Source organism: Saccoglossus kowalevskii, chromosome 10 (genome assembly GCF_978046115.1).
Source record: "Saccoglossus kowalevskii chromosome 10, keSacKowa6.1, whole genome shotgun sequence".
Classification (NCBI taxonomy): Eukaryota; Metazoa; Hemichordata; class Enteropneusta; family Harrimaniidae; genus Saccoglossus; species Saccoglossus kowalevskii.
Genome location: NC_140650.1, coordinates 17393803 through 17412630, shown reverse-complemented (window position 1 = coordinate 17412630; position 18828 = coordinate 17393803). Strand labels below are relative to the sequence as shown.

General features: G+C 34.2%; 1 protein-coding gene and 1 long non-coding RNA gene across 2 annotated transcripts; both read right to left on the bottom strand.

Moving 5' to 3' along the window:
• Nucleotides 1–1539: 1539 nt before the first annotated feature.
• Nucleotides 1540–8698, bottom strand: LOC102802326 (fucolectin-like). The gene is made up of 3 exons (XM_006812424.3): nt 8535–8698; nt 2289–2498; nt 1540–2174 (listed from the first exon to the last, which is right to left on the bottom strand). Exons 1-3 carry the CDS (start codon nt 8605–8607, stop codon nt 1921–1923), a joined length of 537 nt encoding a protein of 178 aa, XP_006812487.1. The 5' UTR covers nt 8608–8698; the 3' UTR covers nt 1540–1920.
• An 8757-nt stretch (nt 8699–17455) lies between these two features.
• LOC146737914 (uncharacterized) lies at nt 17456–18717 on the bottom strand. The gene is made up of 2 exons (XR_014930785.1): nt 18533–18717; nt 17456–18199 (listed from the first exon to the last, which is right to left on the bottom strand). It is a non-coding gene; the product is annotated as an uncharacterized LOC146737914 (long non-coding RNA).
• Nucleotides 18718–18828: the final 111 nt, after the last annotated feature.

The following is an 18828-nucleotide window of genomic DNA, read 5'->3' as shown; positions in this document are numbered from 1 at the left end:
GATCAGAGAGTTGCATACTGCATAAATTCAATTGCTGACATCCCCTGATCTGAATTACCAAATACAATTATTTAATAATTCAACAGGAAAATGCAGTTTTATTTATGTTACTTGTGTGTAAGTGTGTCAACATACTTTATAACAACAGTAATATTTTTTATTCAAATATCGTATTTCTCGAAGCTGATAACTAATTTTAAATAACCTACTGGATTTTGATATTATTATTTTTTTCAGACTGAAAAAAAAATAAAGGTTTGTTAAAAGCGGACTAGATGATTTTGCTAATATTGGGAATTAATCTTGTCCTTTTAATATGGAATATTGTTGGATTAATGTCTTCGACCCATGTGTCATGCACGCATTGATCAGGTGAATGTACCACACTGCGCCGTTTATTTTAAAAGTGGTGAAACAAAAAACAATCGAACTAATAGACGGATAGAAAAGTGAAAGGTGAATGAAATGAAATGAATGTAGTACAGACTTGTGGATTTAGTGAGATTGGGATTGGTATAGAATAAATTGATAGCTAATGAGCAAGTGAATTATTTTATTTGTCCCACTATGTTTTCTTTTTTTCCAGGAGTTTGATGTGCTCGAGGGAAATGCATTCGAGACAACAATACGTGTACCACAAAGCAAGAAATGGGCACGTTAATTTATATCAAAGAACAAGTTATATCGTTTGGTTTAGTTTATTATTCATCTGTTTTGAATTGTCCATGTTAAACACAAACTTATCTTATTAATGCTTAGTAATTTAGTAATAAATATTTCCTTGATTATGTGATTTTGTAATTGTATGCTATGATTATTGTGCAATCGTGCAAAGTGCTCGACCGCAAAATGCATCATTTGATATATTTTGCACATTTCATATTCATATTTCAAGTGCGGATAATGTGTATTGATGATGATTTTTATCACCAAACGTGTCGCTGATACAAGCACTTGTCATTATTTAGATTGTGAAGACATTTTTCAAAGAGTTGCGATGATGAACTTTTTCAATACGTGCTTTTGTTGTGTCTATTGAAAGCACTTTTTAAAATGTTGTGGTTATGTACACTTTTCAAGACATGATTTTCGTGGAAACAATTGTCAAAATGTGTGTTCAGTAAAATTGCTTTGAACAGTTTTAATAAACACTTGTCAAAACGTGTTTTTTAGTGGAAAACTTGTCAAAGTGTGTGCTCAATAAAATCGCTTTCAAAAGTAATGAATACTTTTCATACTTGTTTCAGGTCGAAACAATTTACACAATGTGTTGTATTGTGACAATCAAAAACTATATAGAGACTATATATAGAGATTATAAATACTTTAAGTGGGGACAAGTTTATAAACACTTCAAATGTGTTACCCGAAACCAAAAAATGTTTTATCTTAAAATAGTTGTGTTATAATATAATTAATTTGCGATTAAAAAAAAAACAGTCAATGTGTTTAATTATATTATATAAATTTTAAAATTGGACAAAAACGTGTCATATTATAAATCACTTAGATTTACAGTGTACAATAAAACGCAATGAATAATGCAGGTAATCTTTTATTAATCTACGACCAAAGAACCAATGAAATACATATATGGTGTTTAATAATATGCTTAATATTTATTCCCCGTCACACATCACTCGAACATTTTATGAACTGTATGTATTATGTTGAACTAAACTGAAGGAACTCCCGATGAATATATATTTTAAAGGTTAAAATACATCAACTATTTATAAATCAAAAACAACACCATCTAATGAATACATGCATCAATAAAATTAGTAGTCATAAACCTCTCTCTTACAATTAAAGAAATCAAAGTAGGATAGTGTTGATATGTTTACACCATCCATTAATTAATTTAATAATAGGAAACTATCATTTCCTTGGATCGTCGAAGTAATATGGGTTATTCTACTAATATTTCCAATTCAGTGAACAAGGAGTGCTTTCGTGATGTTTCTTTCCAAACACCTCCACTTCACACAGGTGTAGATAGTTGTTATGATCTTTCAGTTGTACGGCAACATAACGCCCACTTAGCTGACAATCAAATGTGATCTTCTCTTCATATGTGTTTGCGTTCCAGTCAATTTGATCTCCACATTGGACATTTTGGCTTAAATCAGAATTGTCACCAATTAACACTACAGCTCCATCAATTCTCTCAGCTGAAATAGATAAATGTACGTTATTCTGAGATTACTGAATATGACAAGGTTTATCGAACATCATAAGAAAAAAATTCAATTAGTATTATTTGTGTGTGAAATATATCTACTTACAACAACAATCCTGTCGATTTGTTATTACCACTTGAGATATAGAGTATGTTTCTTCCAAATCTACTTTCCACCAAGCGTTCGTTTTCTTTCCAGTGTGACTACAACTTTTATGACCATATATGGAATCATCATTTCCATCAATAGCATAGTTAGCTGGTCCATTATAAGCTGTGTTGATTTGGCTTGCTATTCCTTTTAGTGCAACATTTTCTAGAAAATAAAAATCATATTTGCTGTTTTACTTTTCACAAATTCAGTACAAATAATTATCAATATGAGCAATTTGCCATTCAATAGCATGTACACAAAACTATGGATAAGTAAGGGCATTTTACTAATGACACGTAATTCACGACTCATAGTGGTGAAAGTGTTTTAAATTCGAGTAATGGGGATGAGAAAAAATATAAAATATGTTTACGCGAAATACCACATGTTGTTTTCGGTTTCGTGCTAATGACCTCTTTACCCTATGTGCAACTGCATCAGCAACGAAATCTTTATACTGAATGGAGAGTAAATATGGGCATGAAGAGTAGAAAGCTGTGCCACAGAAGTGCATACTGATGCCTGATTATTGCAACTGTTGGCAGGAAGCTCCAGTCGAAGCGTGTGCCTAGAATGACACAGCAATGGAGAGCACATTGCGTGTACTTCCCGACACGCACTCCACGTAATGTGAATACACCATTCTTTGTTTTGGCGATTACTGTTGAAAAGCATACAATTTGATTCGATGAATTGCCGAATTATTATTAATAATTATTATTATAAGTCTTAAACTTGTGAATTTTACATATTTTTGGAGGGAGTGCAAAGTACCATGTAAATTATACTAGTAATATGTATGTTTTTTCAAACTTTAAAGATTCGGGTTGAAACGTGAGGTGAGTTGTAAGTATGTGACATAAATTGCACCACATATGCAAATGCGTCTCGCTACTGTACACATGTGTGATCCCTGTTATGTCACATTGCTCAAAATAGCGCAATTCGAATCTTTGACGTCACAAACAACATCCAGGTAAAGCCTAGTGTAAACATGGTCAGAACAACCTTGCTAGTCGAATATTTCCACTAAGAGCGAAGAACATCTGAATGACATTTTGTTAATAATGAAAAAAAAACAGTGATTTTTTCATAAACTTAATTCACAATATACTACCAACTTAGCAACATTCAATATTGCAAAATAATGGAGTAGCGTCCCAGCGATGAGAACACATGTAACCATGGACACTCATTTATATGCAGCACACACATTACACATAAAATAACACTGGATTTAATAAAAAATAGTTTAATTCTAATACATATATTCTGGCGAAGTCGTCAGTCTCTTGCCGTAGAAAACAGAATCAGGAAATTTATGCACAAAATCTTTATTTTGATGACAGGTTACTAATAAAAAAAAAGTACGAAGTCCAAAAACGTATTCGGCACAGACTTGCAACTATAGACACTTTTAAAGGCAAAATCTTTCGAATTATACTTGAAGAAAGTAGATTCCCGATACAAATATATAACCTACATCCAGAATATGATTTATGTGTGCTCGCTTAATAAACAAGTCTTTACTTATAATATTATAATTTGCACTCTTTCAAACCTGAGCCAGAGAATTTTGTTGATACAAATATGTTATCACGTGTACTGGTCATCCAGCGAGCGTCTTACAACATGCAGGGTGTTTGCCCTCTATATAGAAGAACATTAGGTATAGCCTTATATTGCCCAAGTACACATTTAATGCCCGAACTGGTAAATTCAACAATTAGCAAACCCAGGCGACCCAAACAATTCGAAGTTTGCTGTACATGATATCTATGACCATTACCTCTAAATGCGATAAGTGATAACAAGTATAAATTCTGACTTTCGTTCATTAAAAAATTGGTTGTTCAATGAAAGAACCTAAATCTCGTTACCGCGCATCTGATTGGCAACTGTTGCATGTTGGTGATGACTGGGATACTGATTCACGAACATAAGAATAATAGTCACATCCTCACTTCTCATCGAATTATTAACCATAAAATAAATTAAACACTGCAATACAAATTTTTGAACATTGTGAAATTTTTTTGTTTTTTGATGAAAAACCTGAAAACAACCGTATTTGCCAAGAAATAAATTAAGAATTCATAAGGAAATGTATTTCTATATGCATACCATAGTTTCAATGATTACAATGGGAAATCATGCTGTAGCCAAAGGTATCGTATTTTCATAACGTTGTATCTTATATACGTTGCACAAGAATGTTACAGATAAAAAAGATATTTTTCTGTATTATCTACATTGTATATATTTGAATTATGACTGAAAGAAGCTATGTAGTGTGTTCAACTATACGAACAATAACTACAATAATTATTATTATTTTACAGCAGAATATGTTTATTCTAGTGTTCATAAATACACTTCCACTACTTCGGTGGTTGTTACTCAAAGGATGACGACCTCTTGAGATACCTCTTCAATAACTCCGACAGAGCCTAATTGTACTTGCATGGAATGAGTCTACTGTCTACTGATTTGCAATGACACCTTCAATCATACAATTGGAACACATATGTATCTGTTGGCGAAGTATTTCTCAATAATTTTAGTTATGATGGAAGTTTTTTGGGGATGATTCACAAGGAGTAGAAAGCATATGAAAACACCTATGTGTTCATGTTTTACCACATCATCAATAGTACATCCTATGTGACATTTAGATTGCAATGGATCCTCAGATACAAACACTGGTCATTTATTGTTAAGGTGGTTGTCAAACCGGTCTATAGATAGCCATGTCCACGAGTTGTTTGCTAGTAATTTATCTTCTAATCTATGATGTTTAAATGTTTCTGACGAGTGCATTTTGCCGTCTATGATTTTTGACAATAAGAAGATTTGATTGGACTGGCAAAACTGAAGTAATTTAACCGCCTAGTTTATCAATTGTACAAGCCTGGAACTACCCTCACACAACTGCCGGGTTTCGCACAACACAAGAAAGAGTGTTTTTAACTGCAATTTACATCCCCAAGTTAATATGTACTACAATCCTACAATATATGTATCTATGATGACTGTAACACTTGCTGATTCTTTTTTGCTAACAACTGTGGCTTAATAAGCCAATTAGTCCAGCATTACTTTCTGAACTGATGTGAGATGAAGAGCAGCATAAGACACAACAAAGATGTGTTTCATTTCAATGAATCATCTCGGCATTGTAATTGGACTAGGTGATAATCAGAAATTAATCCCATTGTGGAATGCATTTTGAAAGTCTCTGGTTGTTACAGAAAAAAATCTGTTTTATTATGCATGAAATCATGCTTCTAGACTGAGTTGTCGCTTGAAAGTTGTCTTATTGAAAAGCTCGCATCTGGATTGAGTAGCAACTCGCAAAATGTCAATGTCAGAGCAACACATAGTAGTGATGTTGGTCATATTTATTGGCATAAGTAACAAGCATTTTATATGATTTTCCAGAATAAAATTGGTTTTGTGGTTTTATATTGATAATATGGAATGATCTACACAGAGAGTGGGAATGCGGCTTGGATGCAGACTGTCATATTTAGTGAATACTGTTTGGCCTTGGAACAACATTGGTGCGCCTGGAAGCCCAAGGTCAAGGTCATGGTCAAGTCAAACTTCTCATCATTTTGGTTTCCCTTTCTTTCTTACAATTCCATTTCTTTTCCTCTTCCTACTAACGAGACTTATAATAGTTATTGCTTTTTGGTTCACCTTTCATCTAGCCTGCTAGCAAGTACAGCAAGTTTGATGTAGCGCTTCTCTTTTATGTTGAATAATGGCATATGATACCTAACAATATGACCACAGTTTCCAATAAAAGATTTGCTCCATATAACCTGCAGACATTACATACTATGTAGTATATAGTCAGTTAAAGATCTCTCTATGTAACATGGGAAATCATCCAAATGCACAGTCCAATCTAACATGATGGGTACATGATAATATGGAAAATCGACATGGATGCATCAACCACATTTTTGCAGTTCCCAGTGATGATAGTTTTAGTTGGCTTTAAGAAGTCCATCTACTTTTCCACAAGCAACAACACACTGCATCTACTGCAAATGTTAATACGTCATTCCTATCAAAGACCAATACCAGGAGTCAAATCCTTCACCGTTATGGGATAGGAAAGTAAGGGCCAATAAATGTCTTGACTGTCCTGACCCCGATTTATATACAAATATGACCACAGTCACATTTCAGCCATTTGGTTCATTAAACACACATACTGAAATGTGGCTGGATCACAGGGAGCTCTATCAGAGGGGAGTATCGGCTGGTATCTAGTGTGAGAAATAGACAAGGGATGACGGCTCCAGTCAGCTCACATTTTTTAAACTCTAAAAAAAATACTAGTTTGAACAATATTATAGTTGCTCTTTCAAATTTCGCCAAAGACTTACTTTTATTTTACCGATATCACTAGAATAAATCAAGAAAACTACAAAAACCAAATATGGTTGCACGCGATTTCTCGGCACAAGCTACGCATTAACAAATGTTCAGGGGACATTAGTTGGGGGTCAAAAATCTCAATCTTTTCACCACCATTTCTTTCATAGTCTGCAATTTCCGTTAGAAGAGTGGGACAAAAATGGTAAATTTGTTTTAGTAAAACCTGAAAATGATTCATATTTTGTCTGTTGTCTTTAAAATTAGGCCTCATTGTTAGGAATATTGAAGAATTTAAATAAAAAAAATGCAGAACCTTTTTACACGGAAGTCTGGTAGTGAAAATGTTGAAGGGAACCATATGCAAAATCGGATTCGAGTCATTCGTGTACAGGATAAATAATTTCATGCAGGTTCAGCTCTGGCGATGATAAGTACTGAGCACAAAGAAACAATATAGTTTGAATGTATTAAATATATTATATGAATCAAATAGCATAAACTATTCTATTGATTCTTAACCTGTATTACGGTGTTCCTATCTCTCTATAAAATTCAGAAACTAAGCATAGATTTTGCTGTGAGTAAGCGGCAATAAAATAAGTCAGAAAATAAATTCAACGCAGTAGGACGACGCTGTTAACTTCAACCGATATCAAACGCTCAACATAGAACGCGTGATTGTCGTTCCTCAAATTATTGGGGATGTTCAACACAAAAAGCTGACGTCATTATTATCATATGACTTGTTCAACCAAGTGACAAAAATATCAAAAGTCGTTCAGCTAATTAACATTTGCTGACATAATGGTTTCACTTTTATCATAATATTTGCATAAACAAATATGACGACCTTTACAAAGCCTATATACACACGACAATCGGATATTTGCGCTGTGGCTAGATTCACATCATTATGTGGTTGGTGATTAGATTTGTTTTTCTGCGATAATTCTTTCTCGTTCCCGGGCCTTTTTTTCCCAGCACATTCTATGTCTCTTCATATATTTTCCGAATATTTCATAAATCCCTCCTTTAAAACTAATCCACGCTACCTTCGCTGTAATAAATCGTTCTTATTAAATAACAACAGTATCTTAGCACATATTTCGATCAGAAAATGAACAAACCAGCATCATACGTAAAACATCGTACAACCCTATCATGAGTGCACCATGCCAGTATCACGGTCCCCAGTATGATACAAACATCCCTCAGATGACGAAGGACGAATATTTTTATCTCTCAGCGGGAGAAAAAAAGACAACTTCAAATTTGTCGGCGAAAATCATGAACTTATTTAAGAAGCGATAATCAGTTTGAATTCGATTAGTACATTTCTGGTTCTTTTATTTTCTGATTCGGTGGGTTGATGCTTCAATTGGCGGAGTTTAGATCACTCTCGGAAAACTGCTACTGTTCAAAACTGGAATAGCGATTGCACACTACATATATAAGTGACAATGTTGAATTTGATAATGCGTTTTTAATAAATTGTTTCGTTTATTATTTTTTAAGTGTCAACAAATATGCCCGACATTATTACAATTTCCTCGAATTGTTTAGCTCTTCGTTGTGCAGGTTTTACCCCACATCTCATTGCCATTTGAGTTCAAGCTCCATAAGATTAAATTGTGTTTTGTTAAACTACTGCACACGATGCGTATATTTGAAAGAAGGCACCTTTCTCAACAGAATTTAAACTTAGCGTAGTCATAATGTTACCCTCGAATATGGGACACGAACAATAATCACAAACAATGGAACAGTGCAAATACGAACGTTCTGAATATGGTACATATTTCTTACCTGTTGCAGTTGCTTGCAATAGCAAGACAGATGTAACAGTTATCGTACACATCCACATCAGCGACATTGTCATACCCACTCAGTAGTGCACGGGTATATTGAAAAGTAATACCTGGCTAGTATTCAAGATAAACAGACGTTTCACAGTAGTATCTGTATAAGGATGTGCGTGAGCAGCAATTGCTTGTATATATATATATATCAGTGATATATATACATATAACAGACAGTGACGTGACTATTGATATTGTGATATATTACCTGGAAACGCACGCACGTGTCTACAGGCATGTTTACCTTAATTCAAAATTCATAGGTCGAGATGGGACTCGATTACTATTGTGTGCTTCCTAATTTGAGTTCCACGTACACGTTTCTATATGCTACCGAAGAAGGGCCATTGCTCGAAACGCCTAGCTATTTTGAACAGTTACTTAGAACAACTCTTACAAAATATTGCTTAAATAATTAGGATGTTATTATTAGAATACCGCCGCTGCGTCTGAGGTAAACAAAGGAAAGTGTTCGAACGTGACGCTCTATTTCGAGTGCGTCCGTATCATCTTCGAACACATTCATACGACGTTTTGCGAACTGGTATATTCTATTAGTTTGAGTGTTAAATGTAAACTAACATCATGTTTAAATTCAGGTTGCCGACGTGTGAAGTATTCTCATTTACATTTTACTTTAAATATAGCATCCACGACAGGCTGTGACAACCCACCGATGTTAAAATTGAACACGCACGCCGATGTTTTCAGCGACACGGATACAGCAATTTCAATTGAAACCATGACTGTCATCCATGTCTCTGTAAGTTGCATTTACCAAGTGAAATTACTGCATTCACACAATTTGTGTTTTCACATATTGCAATTACTATATCACAATATCAAGGATAAACGATGGTTAACTATGACATTAAGTATGGAGAATAGCAAATGATACACCTTTCCCATAGTGATCGATGGCATACATTTTACAATAATAAATCAACATACCAGGATATTCTAACAGCACGTACATTGGCGTGTGAAGGCAGTTATCAAGGAAGTTAGTTAGTTATATATGTTCATTTGCCGCAAATTACGTATTATTTGGCTCTGGATAACTATGTTACATGTTGGATACTCGCTGTAAGCAAATTAAGTTTGTTCGAGTGCAACTTAGCAGTAAGCAATATGCTTATTTTCGTTAAGAAAATAATAATTCCGCTTTTAGCACAAAGTAGGTATTTCGTGATCTAAAGACAGATGCAGATCTTCATAGACGATATACTAGAATAGAAATACTGGGTTCCGCAATAAAAACAAGTATGTCCCATCCATGAACTTCCTAGTTATTTCACAAACACGAATTAAAGTGAAGGCCATGTATAGGACATGTATATTGGGCCATTCCAGTTTATATCTGCAACCCCCTGTTGACGTGGTCGGATTTCCAGCACTGTATGATGAGGAAAATACCCCGGAATTCCAACTGTATATGGAAAAACAGAATCTGGAAATTCAGACGAGTATGGAAAAAAAATCCTGGAAATCCAGGCAGTTATGGCTACTAAAATAAAATATGGTCTAGTTTATCTCGCCACATACCGGTTGATGAGGTTGGATTTCCAACAGTATGACTAAAATAACTTGGAATTTTTACTGTATATGGTAAAAAAATTGAGCCAGTATGAAATAGTTATTACTGAAATTAGATAAGGATGGTGGCACGAATGAGCTCATCGACACCGTGAATCGGGACTAGTTTGGATTTCCATTATCAAATATAAAATTTTGAACTTGCTAAATTAGCTTATGATGAGAGTTATATTTGGAAATCCTACTCTGTATGGTGGCACAATGGAACTCATCAACACCATAAGTAGGAACTATAGTTTTGGATTTTCATTACTGTATGGTGAATGGTGATTTGGAAATACAACTTTGTATGACTTAAACACCCATGGAAATTATACCATGTATGAAGTAAACACACAAGCTCATCAAAGGGGGGGGGGGTGCAGATATAAACTGGAATGGCCCATTGTACATTTAGTTTATTGCTATTTTATTATTATTATTTTTTATTTAGTATTGTGGCTAAGTAAAAATGGTAACTTTAAATTCATTTTTGCTTTATTTAGTAAAAGGTTTTATTCACAAATATTTAACAAAAATCTTGTACACTGGGACCATCATTTTACTGAACAGAAAACCAGCACTGGGGAAAATAGTGCCTAAATAAAACAACACAACGACACGCTTCCGGTAACAAGAAAAATTTAATATAACCCATATGAATAAGCGATACATAAGTCTTCAAATTACCTTGACGAAATTAATAAACGTTGTTATGTACGGCCGATAAATCGAAATTCTGTGCGAAATTCAAGTTTTATCGCTCGTCACGGAGGTACATTTTAGAGACTACGGACCGACCGTTCAATTTAGATGTGTTGTTCGACCCTGGTCATATGATAATATAAGGTTATTACGAAGATACCTCAAAATATGCACAAAGACAGTACAGCGGCAATATCGACCGACCGACGTTACAGTGACATATGTATAATAATACAATATATTGACATGAGATTAGGTATTATTTCAAACAATTTATAGAGAATAAAATCTCCCAAATCTAGTTTCCACCAAGCGTCCTGTTCCTTTGCAGTATGGCTACAACTTTTATCACCATATATGGAATCATCATTCCCATCAATAGCATAGTTAGCTGGTCCATTGTAAGCAGTGCTGCTTTGAATTGCTGTTCCTTTTAATGCAACATTTTTTAGAATATATATATATATATATAAGCATTCTATGTTCGATTGTTTGTTCCTTACTATTTTTCTTGTGAATTAAGTTATACTTTTCCATATGAGCAAGTCAAATAGCATTACCACCGAAATAACCTGTAAAGAGAGCGGTAGCGTGGGACCAGTAGAGGACCGTGAAGAGCAAAGAGATGTGGTTTGTCGCAGACGCGCATTTTCCAAGCGTTGACTGACTATTGTCATTGCTGGCATGCTTCACACTAAGTCAATGAATGTGCCCTTGGAATTGCAGTAACGGTAAGCATATAGCATGTACTAATTGTAATGTTGAATAAACTAATAGTCAATATAGTGATAACAGTAGAAAATATAAGAATTGTATTTGATTAATTACTAAATTAAATCCGATATTTTAATATAAAACCCAATGCTTCATCTCAGAAAATAGGTGCTGCATTTAGTCATGCAAGATAAGAAAAAATCTTAGCTTGTTTTTGCCCGAGTATTTTGTACAGGTATCTGTCAAAAATTAATGACCTACTGAGACAAATATGAACTGCCTTAATATATTCATTGTGTGACTACTGTTTTATTTAAAAAGTAAAAAAAAGCGCCCTCTAGGAATAACTATCATGTTGCAATCTCTGCTTTGTATGCAAATGAACTCAAATAGTTGGTTGGTGTCCAGTGGAGAGAGAAGTCAACAGTAGTGTTGCCTCCTGAGAATCTACATCTTCAAACACTGCAATCTTTTTTTTGAAATGCTCTATCATTCTGTTCTAATAGCTGAAACAAATTCCTATGAATTATATACTTCAACAAAACATATTTTGTCAAGTAGAGAATACATAATTTTGATTACAATTTTCCTTTCAAAGAATGGATGCCAATTTTGCTTTTTATGTATTTTTGCATTGTTTTTGTTTTGATAACTCTGGACTAAAGCGATTTTCTATTGTCTTCAGATCTTGATCACAAGTTTGGCACCCAATCCATAAGAGTGTTATATCATTTATCTGACATCTTATTTTCTCTGAAGATATAATTGGTAGGTTTGCAAATATTTTTGTTTTTTTGTATAACAACTCTCTCTATGAGTTGGCATTGAAACCCAGTCTAGTACTTCCATGAGACTTTGGATATACATTACCAATGATATTGTTACAAGATAAATGATTTGCTCCATTGAACACATACAACAATGCATATTACCATCGGGATCAGTGATCTTTAAATGTGTATCACCAGTGATCAATCAAGTTGAAATATTTTATCTGATTTTCTAAATTTTTGCATGATATTTTTACACAGAACATCTGTCGTTCATACTAAGGGAAGATTTTATACTGATAAATTAGGTGATCAAGTTTGAAACAAATTAGAATAGAATTAGTGCACACAATAACAATTATTAACAGCGACATCGACGACAATGATGACGACAGACATGTTTCTCTTAATATACCTTTCCCTTCCATCTTTAATGATACGGTCAAGGTAATAATATAACAATTCTGAATGTTGGTGTCAAAAATTAACAACTGGGGTTAAATGTTATTGCGTGTTTTGCATTATATACCACACGATGCACCTGTTCAATCCTTGTTAAGAAAGATTTGTCCGAATGATAAATCAACCAGAGGTAAATGGCGGCCAAACATATTCAGATGCCGTTTTCTTCCTTTCTAGTATATATACTAGAAAGGAAGAAAACGGCATCTGAATATATATACGGAACTATATATATATATAGTTTCGTCCGTTCTAATACCATATCCGTATCTTTGATATAATTGGTATTCGTATTAACCATTTGTTAATATTCAACAACTTGTACACTCTGGCGTCCAATACTGTGTACTAGTATGTAATCTTGAATTCCTCCATTTGCAAATATTACAATTCGTCTATTAAAGCGTGTCAATCGGATCAAAGGAAATGAGAATGTTCATGACACATAAGAAGGGATCCTGGAATGTCTGTTTTTGTTGACCAGTCATTAATAGTAATCGATTTTGAGTCCAAACAAAAACAATTTTGGCTGTCATGAAGCCAAAATATCTGACTTTCGCATAATTAAAGCACAACTAAAATGTCCAAATGCACAAAAAGCGCACAAATATAGTTATCCAATTACAATAACAAAGTTTGTCCGATCAAAATCTGTTTTCGAACAAAAGAACAAACGAAATAATATTTTTGTTACCTGTGACGACTGTATCAATGAAAATCATAACACTTAAATAGGAAGAATTTGATAACAAAAATTTTTCAGTTTTTCGTTGTCCTGGTTTTGTATCCATTTTTTCTTTCTCTTCTTCCTCCACAAACTTGAATTGTTTTCTTGTAAACTACAGCTACAGACCATGCTTATAATTAAAAGAAAGTAGTTGGTGGCCACACATTTTAAGCATAGTGGAACAGTACAAATACGAATGTTCCAAATATGTAAAATTTTCCGTACCTCTTGCTGGTGCCTGCTGTAGCGTCTATAATCCCATATTCCAGAGCCCTGTGTCCTTTACTTGTAACTCATGAAAATGTATGTAGATGCATATGCCGATTAGATGGGTCACTCCATCGTCAATTCATCCTCACAATAATGAAACAAATGACCGTAACAATTAATGACAATTTATTTATTTCTAGTGTAGCTCAGTACAATCAAACTTTGCAAATGAAGTACTAGTACACATATGATGAATGATTGACTGAAATATCAAATAAATAATAGAAAGAACAAATATCATCTCAACACTAACACATTATGATATTATTAATCGACAATGCAATGAGTGGTAGACTGACAGCGCCACCTAGTGGCGAAAATACTGACGCAAAGCAGCACAAATATAAGCAGGAAACCTGTCACTAACAATACAAATAATCACTTAGGCATGCGTAATCTGTGAAATATCATGAGCAAAAATTATGTGAAATCATCTCAGTAAAGTACTAAGTTAACAGGATTTAAAAGCACATGTGATTGCATCATCGGTAAATAAACATTGCATGCCCCAACTCAAATTAATGAATTATCATTCAAAACGCAATCAAATGATTTATACCGACCTCAGTATAGTCGTATTTCAGAAGTTCCGATGTTCATTGAACACAATTCGACATAAGGTGACAGGTCTTAGAAGGTCAATAATAATAATTCCACCAGCTCTCGCCAGTGCGTCGTGTGTTCGTTTTTTCTGCTGCCTCCACAACAAAGTAATAAATGCAACTCGAACTATAGGTGGCGCTAAACCGTTAGTTAACAAATAGCACATTTATGTGAAATAGGACTGTCCTCGAAATAGGACATCCGGGCATGTTAACCGCCTGGCAGCCATCACGGTAAAAACAAAGGCAGAAAACTCCCAGAAAGCAGTAGTTATGGATAGTTGATGAGACTCTACTGTACAATGTAACAAGATTACCCCTGCATGTGCATCATATATACATTCGGTCGCTCAGGATTCGAACATACCCCCAGCAGCGTTTATTGAAAAGTAATATCTGGCATGTATTCAATATAAACAGACGTTTCACAGTAGTATCTGTAACTGGCAGTGACGTGACAATTGATATTGTGATATATTCTATGGAAATACACGCATGGGTTTACAGGCATGTTTAGCTTAATTCCAAATTCATCCCTCACTAGGTCGAGTGGGGAGTCGACTACTCGTTTGTGTTTCCTAATTATAATTTGAGTTACATGTGGCTCGTTTAAATGTGGATTCACATATATGTTGACCTACACTATCTCATCTAGAAAGCTTTGTCAAGACAAACAGCTATAGACTGATTACAATGGCATCCACTCTATTTAAAAATCTGTGAGTTTGGTTTGAAATTGAAATCCAAATCCAGAAAATATCAGTCTTCATTTTTTTGGCAAATGATATATTATCTTCCATTTCTGTTTGGTAATGTATTTAAAGAAATACTCCAATGAAACCAAAATTGCCATTCACGTACAGTTTATGCAGCCTCAATTGTGCTGGTCTGACAGCGAGATGAAAACAGCCGATACGAACGCATTAAAATGGGTGACATAAGAACGACGAATGGACAACACAATTGGGATAGTTAGGCAACAAGAATGTGGTAATATGGTTTATCACATCTCATTGTTGTCATGTATGCTGTGAAGCGGAGGGGCGGCAAAATTACATACTGCTCTAATAATGTTCTACAAATGTAGAAGATTATGAAGTTTTTTTTTATCACAAGTCATACTCTAGATATTCAACGTTCAATCAGCATTTTTGGTAACCATCTTGATTCTACAGCAAAGGATTATGGGTATATTGTGATATCATAGCCGATATTTTAGAAATGATTCCATCTTGTTACTGTGCAACGACACATAATTAGTTGTCGTTGATCGCTGCGAACGTAGAATACATCTAGAATACATATTAAGTAAGATAACGCTTTTTTGAGGTTTAGGGTAATATTACATGAAGTAACTATGACGGTGTAGCCGCCACTGAAACGTGGCATCCGTGAAGCCTTGGGTCTACGCTGTGGGCGTTTCACGCGGGTCACGCCAATGCTCGCCAAGTCGCGAGAAAACTATTACAGTCACTTAAACTGTGTGGTGACATATTTATCTGACCCAATGTAGTTATCGTAATTTCAAGTCCGGCTAGATATGTCATTGAAATATAATCACTAAATTGTTCATGGAAAGTACATCTCTGAATGTGTAATTAAAAGATTTGGTTTCTTTGTACCTTTTGTTGTTCAACTACATTCTAAGACATAATTCAGCTACTGAGGAAGCACAATTTGCTTTATCGATACCTAGTTACGACGTATCTATATACATCTTTGAAACATACAAGTATCTATTGTAAATCTATAATGAAACATTTTTCAGTTAAAAAGTATGTTCAACATAATCTTTCTATATGCTACCGAAGAAGGGCCATTGCTAGAAACGCCTAGCTATTTTGAACAGTTACTTAGAACAACTCTTACAAAATATTGCTTAAATAATTATGATGTTATTATGAGAATACCGCATAGTTCCCACGAAGGCAGGGCGCCGTGTCTGAGGCAAACAAAGGAAAGTGACGCTCCATTTCGAGTGCGCCCGTATCATCTTCGAACACATCCATACGGCGTTTTGCGAACTGGTATATTCTATTGTTTTGAGTGTTAAATGTAAACTAACATTATGTTTTATTTCAGGTTGCTGACGTGTAGTATTCTCATTTACATTTTACTTTAAATATAGCATCCACGACAGGCTGTGACAACCCACCGATGTTAAAATTGAACACGCACGCCTATGTTTTCAGTGACACGGATACAGCAATTTCAATTTCTCTGTAAGTTTTATTCACCAAATGAATTGAAATTACTTCATTCATGTAATTTGTGTTTTCACATATTGCAATTACTATATCACAATATCAAGGATAAACGATGGTTAACTATGACATTAAGTATGGAGAATAGCAAATGATACACCCTTTCCAAAGCAATCGATAGCATAAATTTTACAATAATAAATCAACATACCAGGATATTCTAACAGCACGTAATTGGCGTGTGAAGACAGTTATCAATGACGTTAGTTAGTTATATTTGTTCATCTCGCATTTGCCGCAACATTTTGCTATTGATAACTATGTTACATGTTGGATACTCGCTGTAAGCAAATTAACATTAGTTTTTTTTTCGGGTGCAACTTAGCAGTAAGCAATATGCTTATTTTCGATAAAATAACAGTAATTCCGCTTTTCACATAGAGTATGTTTTTCGTCATAGATTATATATTAGTCAAGAATAGAAATACAGGGGTTCGCAATAAAAACAAGTACATGTAGTTCCCATCCATGAAAATCCTAGTTATTTCACAAACACGAATTAAAGTGAATGACATGTATAGAACATGTATACTGTACATTTAGTTTTTACATTTACATGGCGGTATGTTCTAATATCCACACGTTCAGTGTTCTTTCAAAATGGTAAATTCAAATTCAAATTCAATTTTGCTTTATTTAGTAAAAGGTTTTAATTCACAAATATTTAACAACAATCTTGTACACTGGGACCATCCTTTTACTGAACAGAAAACCAGCACTAAACTGTGCACTGCACTGGGGATACTAGAGCCTAAATAAAACGCAATACAACGACACACTTCCGGTAACAAGAAACATTTAATATAATCCATATGAATATGCGATACACAAGTCGTCACATTGCCTTGACGAAATTAATAAAGTAATAAACGTTTTTATGCACGGCCGATAAATCTAAATTATGTGCGAAATTCAAGTTTTATCGCTCGTCACGGAGGTAAATTTTAGAGATCACGGACCGACCGTTCGATTTAGATGTGTTGTTCGACCCTGGTCATATAATAATGCAATATATTGACATGAGATTACGTATGTGAAAAAGTTAGATTAGAAATGAAGCAAAAATACTAAACGTTGTAATAACGTTTTCGGGATATCACCCAATGGATACATATAGTAACACATATAGTATTCATAAAACTCTATGCTGTAATTAAAGAAATCAAAGTAGATTAGACAAATATGGTAATTTGATTAAGAGTCACCCATTTCAATAACATTAATTTAATAAAAGAGAAACCTTTATTCCCGTGGATCACCGTATAGGTATGGTCTATTCTACTGTTCCCAATACAGTGAACAAGGAATGCCTTTCTTTACAAAAACCTCCACTTCGCACAGGTGTAAATAGTTGTTATGATCTTTCAGTTGTACGGCAACATAACGCCCACTTAGCTGACAATTAAATGTGATCTTCTCTTCATATGTGTTTGCATTCCAGTCAATTTGATCCCCACATTGGTCATTTTTGCTTATATCAGAACTGTCACCAATTGACACCACAGCACCGTCAATTCTTTCAGCTGAAATAACGAATATGCATTTTTTAGAAGTATTGCGTGTATTGAGGGATATTGAATCATAGAAGGCACTGATGATGCATGAAATAAATCCAATAAACTATAATGTAATGAACAACTCAAAGTCTGCGTTATTTAGACATGATATCATGATCACCATTTTATAAAAAAGCAATCTCATTGATGAACACATTGCCCTAATTCAAGAATTATGGCATATAATATGTTTCATTTTATTATTCAAATTGTTAATTTCAAACAACATAAAAAGAATGAAATAATATGAGACAATATTACTGCGTTCCGTGTATTATTGTTTAACTGGTGTATACTTACAACAACAGTCCTGTCGATTTGTTAATACCACTTGAGATATAGAGTATGTTTCTCCCAAATCTAGTTTCCACCAAGCGCCCTGTTCCTTTGCAGTATGGCTGCAACTTTTATCACCATATATGGAATCATCATTCCCATCAATAGCATAGTTAGCTGGTCCATTATAAGCAGTGCTGCTTTGGCTTGCAGTTCCTTTTAGTGCAATATTTTCTATTTAAGTACAACATAGTATAGAATTGGTTAAATCTTATAAGAATGTCACATTTAACCAAACATACATCTTGTCATGTTTGTGC

Excerpts from the sequence above, each read along its gene's own strand:
- LOC102802326 (XM_006812424.3), bottom strand. The coding sequence starts at position 8,607 with ATGACAATGTCGCTGATGTGGATGTGTACGATAACTGTTACATCTGTC. Across the intron at positions 2,499-8,534 it reads ATTGCAAGCAACTGCAACAG|AAAATGTTGCACTAAAAGGA; the intron begins GTAAGAAATATG and ends TTTATTTTCTAG. Across the intron at positions 2,175-2,288 it reads AAATCGACAGGATTGTTGTT|CTGAGAGAATTGATGGAGCT; the intron begins GTAAGTAGATAT and ends TATCTATTTCAG.